Below are 9,233 nucleotides of genomic sequence, written 5' to 3'. Positions count from 1 at the left end.
TAAAGCTGCAATTTGGTCCAGGGTGCTTCATAAAACCATGGACATCATGGATATCACAGAGCTTTACCAGAGTCACCCATCTTCAACATCATTAATGGATTGATCTCCTAAGACATCATTAACGAACTGGTTTGGTTCGCCACCATAGCAGGTTGTAGTTTCAAGTAGCAAAGGTACTCCCCATAGAGATATGAGGTGAATCCCCACAAGGCCAGCACCAGCGCCATGCCCTTCTCCGCACTGAATTTCTCATGGAACAAAACCATCCCAGTACCCCAGTCAGCGGAATCGTAACGGCCAGTATCACACCTGTCAACATAGAGTTCGCCATGAACGTCACGCCGAAGATAACAACGAAAAAAACTGCCACGTCACTGCAGACCATACGAGAACCATGCAATAATCCCCAAATTCGAGTACTTTACGGAGGCAGGCACCGGCTGGGAAGGATCCACAGGAAGGAGCAACGTTCTCACCGGCCTAGGATCCCCAGGAAGGAGCAACATCCACCGGCCTAGGATCCACGGGAAGGTGCAACGTTCTCACGTGGCCTCGCGAGGAGAAAGCGAATCTAGGAATATGACGTGGCGGCCGAATAATTTATGAAGTGTGTGTGTAGGATTGACTGGAGATGGCGTTAAAGAGGCATCCCGACTAGATATGAGATTTAAGGCCATCCCGACTGGAGAGACTGGAGATGGCCTTAAAGAGGCATCCGACTGGAGATGGCCTTGTGAGCGAGGATCAACTAGTCAGGACCAGTCAAATCCTCTGTGGGTGAACATCCTCTGTGGGTGGACAATTTCATGCAAAAATAAAAATCCTCTGTGGTTGAACAACGTAACCTACCCGTAAAATAAAAATTAAAAATTAAATAAAGAAAAGGACATTAAAATAAACGGAAAAAAATACATACGACTAACAAAACTAATCCTACCAGAAAAATATAAAAACCCAGGATTCCATAACAAACATAAAAACCCGAGAAGATCAGGAAAGCATAAAAAATATCTCACATAACAATTAGTATTTTGTTGAATATAATTAATACAATCTATAAAACGCTGTGAAAACAGACCTAATTGAAGAGATACTTTAACTATATCATTCAAAAATACGTTAACTATATATTCCAAAATATGGATACTTATAAAATAGAAAGTCTGCTTCCTGATTATAAACAACGTCTGCCCAATGAAATTCCAAATGCCATGTAGAGGTGTGGGTGCATATTGTTGGCCAAAAACCACCAAGCCTCGAAATGGTTGGGGCATTGTTATATGCTGCGCATAAATAGACTGTGAAAACATTCATCAGAGCAATCCACAAACCACATGTTTCAATAAAAAACCTCATGCGAGGGGGTGACACCGGCCGTAAAAATTCCTCAGAAGCAAAAACACTCCAACCCACAAAAAGCGACAAAAAGGAGGCGTTTAGGAAGGTAGGGTTGATGCGGGGACTGTCGTCCTCTTCCTGGGCAGGATCCAGGCTCAGCAGTTTTGCTCTGTACCCCAATTCTCTGACTTTCAGTGCGACACGCGTAGGGACTGATGTTCCCATTATGTATACCATTCCCTTCTTGACGTCCACTTCCGTTGAAATAAAGTCTGAAACAGAGCAGTCGCAGCTTGAGCAAACCAATACATGACAACTTTAACAGATACGAAAAATGGGCTGAAAATGTTTTGGCTGCAGATGTACAATAATAATGGTAAAGAAAAATTCATGCCTCCAAACTTTCCAACCGCTTCCGTGATCCTTCTCTTGATTCCCTCCTCCTCAACAGTCCGATTCATGCCTCTAAACCCTGCAAGAGCCTCCATTCTCTGCACACACAGATAACGCCTGCTTCCCCTGTTCTCAACATCCCATTCCGACATTCTTTTCTGCACACCCAAATAATGGTTTAAGTAGCAGTTGATATAGAATGTTCAACTTATTAACACTGCATAAAAGCTGTATCAGATTAAGATATGCACATACATATTTGATACAGAGTCCTCAAAGCATAAAAACACCCAACAGCAAAACTGTATGAGATTAAAAGACAAAATATAATATACCCGGGTCATTGTGGCAATGGAGAATAGCAGCCTCCCCTATTATCAAACAAGACCAAATCAGCCTACTGGTGTGATCTAAAATTGTTGTGATGAGGAATCAATGGCTTGCATCAGCGAAATAAATAGAAGCAGGCGAGCAAAGGTATGGTCAGCACGGAAGGTCCACGGAACTTTATCATGAAAAACAGGCCTTTTCCAAGTTAAGTTGGGGAAGAGTCCTCGAAAGGCCTGGGAGGGAGCAATTGCTGGCCAACTGTCTACAACAATCTTTAAAGACAGATGACAGGAAAACTGCTTTTAATCGTTCGGCTTCCCACGATCTTCGGCTTCCCACGATCAACGATCAAACTTTGTTCGATCGTCTAACACCAAAAATCAACGGTTAACAATAGGACACGGTGTCAGCTGGGTCAATTTATTCCAAAGGGAAACGCCTTACGGCGTAATCAATTTATTCCAAAGGGAAACGCCTTACGGCGTAATAAAATATTATTTAAATATATGGTTAATATTATATTAACTTTTTATAATAAAATATAATATTATTTAAATATATGGTTAATATTATATTAACTTTTTATAATAAAATATTAATAAATAAGTAGAAATTTCAATATTAAAAGATCACAGAAAAATATTTTATTAAAAAAGTAATTGATATACTTTAATAAGCCATAAAAATTAAATAAAAAAAATATAAATCTATCTTGGTAAATGATATAAACTTAGTTCATTATTTACATCGAAAATAAAATAATTTTAATAAATATCATGGCAGTAATTTTATAATGAGAATCTGGACCTGGAATAATTGTATAGCTTCCTGGATGACGAAGACGAGGATGAGGACGGAGATCATTTCTACTTCGCCGAAGTCCATCATTCTGTAATGCAGTTATGCTGCTGTTTACCACAAAAATAACATCTCTCAGGTATGAATTATCTTCACTGTCACTTGTGTGCGTGGAGACAACAACTTTTCCAAGGCGGATCTTGGCTTCCCTGGTTTGGAGCGAGCGTGAGATCACCTTACCTGCAAAAGGTTTCCAAACTACTAACTTCGCCAGCTACGCCCACTTATTGAACGGTGATGCCTGTGATGGTGTGCTACAGGCATAAGCCGGATTTTCAAAAAATTTTAAGACAATCAAATGAGTTGGTATTTTTTATTTTTATTTAATGTGTAGTTGTATGTTTGGAATGCTAATAGAACACAATTATTTTTAACTTTATTAATTAGATTTTTTATAATACATATTCATTTTAGGTTGAAATTTTAATAAAAGAAAGTAAGTTTTCAAATTATTCGTCTAGAGCATAGAGTGATATTTTTAAGAGATGTACCTCATTTTTTACATCGAGCTAAAACTATTGTATGTAAAGTGTATAGTATAATAAGATTAGTACAATGTGTCGGAGAGGCTTTTTTTCTTTCCTTGGTAGTAAAAATTGTAGATATCAAGTCCAAAGATGTTTTGCTAGGGTGAAGAGTTAGTATAGACCAACTTTGAGGATGATTTTCTAAGGGATTAAATTTAGACTCTTACCCCTAATTACTATAATAATTAAGCTCATTATTATTCAAGCAAAGGTGGAATCCTCAATGAAACAAGAAACAAAGTGGTAGATAGAAAAATTCAAAGAAAGATTAAATCTTATTGAACAATTTTTAGTCCTAAAGTATAGAACACTGAAAAAATATAAATATCTAATGAAACATGTCAACCTCATTCATTTTCTTTATAAGGGAGGAAAGTCTACTAAGAAAAAACCTTCTATAATTGTTCCATAGTCATTGATATTCAAATTTATAAAGATTATCGTCATGTAATCAATCCTCTTACTTTGTTAATACCCATAGAGGTTGTTGAATTTCTCATTTGGTTGGATAACATTAAAACATATTAAATAGTAGGCAAGTAGAATAATCAACAGTAGGTGTTGGTTATGGAGTCAACCTTCCTTATTCAAAAGTTTTGTCTCAACTATGTTTATATTGTAGTTCCTAATGGGGAAATATTATGGGTGGTGGGGGAGGGGGTGATTTTTACCCCACTTCTCTCTCTAAGGGGTCCAATGGGTTAGCAACAGATTTTTGGAGTCCCCTCAAAGAGAAACTGTGTAGAAAATTTCCTTGTAAACTATTGTAATTTCATAATCAATTTGGAATGTTCATCATTAGGTTATAGATATGATGATAGAAGTTATGTTAGGGTTTCTTTCTAGAAGAAATCCTTCTATTCAGGGAGGGAATTGTATTACAACTATGTATTATTGGTCAATCATTATAAATGAAAAAGGATACTTTGAAAGAGTGAAGAATAGGTTACAATGGAACTGTTGTAAGTTGTATTGCTTCATTTTGTTGGATGGAATCAAAGGGGAGGATCATTTGTTTCTCCATAAATGTAGCCCATATTGGGTGACACATATATTGGTGTCCCTCTTGTATTGTGTTCTTTAGCATTGTATTTCCACATTCATTTTGTTTTCTTGCTCCATGAGATTATTCCTAACAAGTATGGACTTTATCAATTGAAAACAATTAGCAAGGACTTGAAATTATCAAGAACATGATGTAGATGAGGAAGAATGATATCTTAGATCGTGATTGATTTGGAGTAATAAATGTGGAACTTGATAAAGAGATGGAGGAGATCAAGTTTTTGGTGTGGCACTCAATATATTCAAGATTGTGCATACAAAAGCTTTAGTAATTGATTAAAATACAAAGAGTGGGCTTATGAATTTGAAGGCATAGGAGTTTCTCCTTATCAATGACCTCAAGAACTTGGGAGAGGTTGGTTGAATGATACAAACAATTGTATTTGAGGCTCCCACTTCTATTTTTTCATTATATTTAGCATATAGTAACTGACATGGATTTATCTTAACTCCAAAAGACTACAAGATAAAAGAGGAAATGGAGAAAAGATATATCTATGCTTAAAATATTAGAGTTAATATAGCTCTACTCTAGTTTATATATCTATGAAATTCCATGGGGTTAGCTCAAAAATTTGTAGCCAATGTTATTAGGACTTTTCTAGTTCCTTGTGAACACATGCTTAATTTCTATCTTAACATAAATGAAAACTAAATTTTTTATCGTTCCAAAGTTACAGTGTAAATGTAATAGCCCCTGATTAATTTTCCATGTAAATAAAATAACACCAAGGTCATGGGACATGTATTCCATGTTGAATGTTGGAAAACACATTTTAGTGGGAATTAATTGTGATTAATAATGGTTGTGGAAATTGGCAAAGGCATTGGTAAAGGACAAGAGGCAATAATTGACATTTATTTATGAAAATAAAGGAAAATAGAAGAAAAAGAAGGTGAAGAGACACACATTTTCATGCAAGTGAAATTAGAAGAAAAATGAGGGAAACTAAAGAAAATAGAGGCATCAATGATAAAAAGGTTGCAAAGAATCAATTCACAGTTTTTTTTATCAGTTTTAGCTTTTGTTGGTTTAGCTTTTGTCAGTTCAATTTTTTACTCTCTCATTTCATTCTCTCATTCTCTAATACTCTTGCACATTTCAAGAATTTTTGGGACATTCTTGGATAATTTTAGCATTAAATTGGATTGGATAAAGAAAGCAAAGGAAAGCAAGGGAGAACAAGGGAAAAGTTGGATCAATAGCTATAACATGGATACTTTGAAGGTAATAAGTTTCACATCTGATTTCCTTGCTGAATTTTGGATGCATGGTATATGCATGTGATTCCTTAGTTATGTGTTGTCATTGACATGGAGATTTGACTGGATTGACAGTGGTTTCAAGCTTGTCTTGCCATGTCCTAGATAATCATAGTTTTTTGCGATTTTCCACTTGTTTTCTGATTGGTGCTCTGGTTCTCGGTGGTTGTGGGTTGGAACAAATGCTCTAGAAGCCCTAGAACAACTTGGGTTGGGTTATTGGTTCCTGGAGTCATTGGTTGGGATAAATGATCTTGAGCCTTTGTGGGTTGAGCTACTTGTCCCTGGAGCCATGGTTGGAAAAAATACTCTGGAACTCTAGAAGGTTGTGGGTTGACTTACTAGTTTCTGGAGCCCCGGACAGGTTGGGTAGAGACTGATCTAGTTGATGTTAGTGATTTCCTAACCGTAGAGGTGGAATCACTATTGTTGAGTGTTGAGGTGGTTTTGCCTCTAAAAGCTTTGATTGGTTTTGTTTTGGTTTATCCATGAGATCCCACATTCATGCTTGGAATATGGCACATGGGTGATTGACTGGAAGATAGATTTGATTTAGCACAATCTATTGTCAGGTGGTACATGGAAGTCCTTGAATTAGTTTTCATTTTCATATGTTAATAAGAGTTATTTTCCTATTGATATTTATGAGTATTTGTAGTGATTGTGATGGTGATATTATGGTTGATTTTCCATGGTTTCCATTGCATTTATATGATGGTTATATGATGTAATCTATTTGTGAATCTTGACATGTTTTGATAATTTATTGAATGGTTGATGAATGCATGGAATAACAAGTGCTATTGTATTTAGTTAGAGAGGGATTAGATCCTTCTTGGTGATTCTCAGGGGAATATTATCAATTTATGGTTAGATATACATTCATGACCTGCAAATTACATGTTTACCATATGTTTTACGAAATGTCTATCATGGATTAGGCATGTCTATGTCAAGTTCTTGCTTGATTTTGATTGATTAGTATCGTTATAATCTTTTTTATGATTCTGAAAAGGTATAGGTAGTTCTCGGTAGTGGTTTGGAGATTAGCCTGAAAAATTGGCTCATATCTTGAAACCATTGGCACTAAATTGGATGATTTATGTCATAAATGCAAGGAATAAGGCTTGCGTATGTGATTGGGGCCTCATAACCATTCTTTCCTTTTAGTACGTCCATTTGGCGTGTTAGTTTAGAGAAAAGGGTTTCAGATTAGGCATTGATCGCCTTTGTTGGTTGCTCAACTCATGAGTGATATGTAGTCCCAATATGATGTCAGTAAGTGTTAAGTTTATAGGCCCCACTTCCTTAACTAGAACTTGGAGGTTGGGTCATGTCATAGTGACACTCATCTCATGTTTACCATGGAAAGCTTGTGAATTTGGGTTAATGTGGGAGGAGACATTTATAGGGTGGTATCGTAGTGGGTTCTGTTCTCTTTGGGTGATATATGATACCACAAAGTTGTATCAAAGCAAGGTTCTAGCATTGGACATCGAGGTAGATGTGATTGTTATGCATTCATGTTACTTGTCGATATGTTTTCTATGCAGGAATTGTGCTGGTCATTGTTGTAGTCTTATGTCATCATGATTAAGTTGGTGTGTTATGGTGATGTTAAAATGTTGATATGTTGATGTCATTATATACAAATATATCGTACTAATCTAGATTGATTTTGCAGACGAGATAGCCTCCCATGAACTACACTAAGATATGATTTTTTATTATGTCTATATTTGGTTTATCTAACATGACATGTTTCACTTGACTCTTCCTATAGATCAACTGAGAAACAAGAAGATGAGTACTCTCCTGATATAATAGATACACTAATAAGTGTAAAGGCATAAATCATAAGTTGCAAGGAATATAATGATAGGATAATTGAGTCATAGGAAAGACTTTCCAGAGCTCAATAATTGAATGTCGAGGTTAATGCAGTGATCCTCCAGAGCTTATTAGATTTGTAGAGATATGGACAACCAAGAATCAATCATAAACAGGAGGAAAGGACTAATAAGACATATGGAAGTAGGTCTCGATCAAGATACAAGTTGGATAAGGATGACACTGTCAGAGGTGGAAGATGGTTGGATACACCTGATAGGAGAGGTAGTGCTTATGGGTTCTATTCTAGTTCTGGTTCAGAGAGTCATCATCATCATTACCACTAGCATTATTATAGGATAAGTGAGAAGAAATACTTGCCAAAGGAGTTCAAGAAAGCCAAGCCTCCTGCATTTGATGGAGATATGAATAAATAAAAAGATGTAGAAGCATGACTACTTGGTATGAAGAAGTTATTCGAATTGCATGATTATAAAGAGAATATGAAAGCTAGGATAGCTATTTTTAGTCTCAAGTGAAAAACATATATCTGGTGGGAAGATGTGAAGCGTGTTAGCGGCATCAAGACAAAGGTGTTGGATTGACATGAGTTTAAAAGAATCTTCAGAAATAAGTACTTGTCTGATAGATATTACAATGGAAAGGCTAAGAAATTCTATGAGTTGAAGATGTGTTCTATGACAGATGAAGAACACATGAAAAAGTTTTCAAAGTTGTTGAGGCATGCAACTTACCAGAAGGTTTATTCTGATGAGTGATCATAATGGACTGAGGTACCTTTTTTACCAACCCAATCTGAATGTCAGGCAAGCTATATGGTTGGCTACTCTTAGTGAGTTTGATTTCGAGATCAGGTACATCAAGGGTAAGGACAATAGGGTTGAAGATGCTCTCAGTAAGAAAGTGTAGGTGAAACATATTAAAATAGCAAGTTCTTATGGGGCAGATTTGTAGCATCGGATCTTCCAAGAAGGACAACATGATGATAGGTACCAACAGTTGAAGCACAGGTTGTGGTAGCAGGGTGAAGGTGATAAAGATGAAGAGTATCACCTCACGAAATATGGCTTGCTCAGATTTAGGAACATGATTTATGTGCCAGATAAGAAGGAGCTCAAGAAGATTATCTTGTGGGAGTTTCATGTCAAGTTGTATTTAGGTCACCCAGGATATCAGAAGACATTGACAATAATTAAGAAGTTCTATCATTGGACAAAATTGGAGAAAGAGGTGGTTGTGTTTGTCGCTAAATGTTTGGACTATCAACAGATAAAGGCATAGTGTAAGCATCCAACAAGTTTATTACAACCGATTCTGATTCCAAAGTGGAAATGGGAGATCATTTCCATGGACTTCATTACAAGTTTTCCGAGGACACTGAGACAAATTGATTCCATCATGGTTATGGTTGACATGTTGAGTAAGGTAGCTCAATTCATTACAGTTAAGTATGCTAATTCATATAGTGAGGTAAGTCATATCTTCATGAAGGAGATAGTGAGTTTGCGTGGTGTTCCCAAGAATATTATATCAAACAAAGATGCCAAGTTCACTTCTAGGTTTTGGAAGGAGTTGTTTGCAGGCTTGGGGACAAAGTTAGCATTCAAC

At 36.4% G+C, this 9,233-nt stretch overlaps 1 protein-coding gene across 1 annotated transcript; it reads right to left on the bottom strand.

The window, feature by feature from the left end:
• Positions 1-1,414: 1,414 nt before the first annotated feature.
• On the bottom strand, positions 1,415-2,199 carry LOC149190619 (uncharacterized). Its single transcript, XM_089413429.1, has 2 exons — positions 2,067-2,199; positions 1,415-1,889 (listed from the first exon to the last, which is right to left on the bottom strand). Exons 1-2 carry the CDS (start codon positions 2,073-2,075, stop codon positions 1,563-1,565), a joined length of 336 nt encoding a protein of 111 aa, XP_089269555.1. The 5' UTR covers positions 2,076-2,199; the 3' UTR covers positions 1,415-1,562.
• Between the last annotated feature and the right edge of the window lie 7,034 nt (positions 2,200-9,233).

The sequence above is a fragment of the Pinus tabuliformis genome, chromosome 3_1, assembly GCF_031772625.1.
Source record: "Pinus tabuliformis cultivar Carrire ecotype Pingquan chromosome 3_1, CPIR1, whole genome shotgun sequence".
NCBI classification, from domain to species: Eukaryota; Viridiplantae; Streptophyta; class Pinopsida; order Pinales; family Pinaceae; genus Pinus; species Pinus tabuliformis.
Note: the sequence above shows the minus strand (reverse complement) of the source record. Positions and strands in the feature narration are given on the sequence as shown.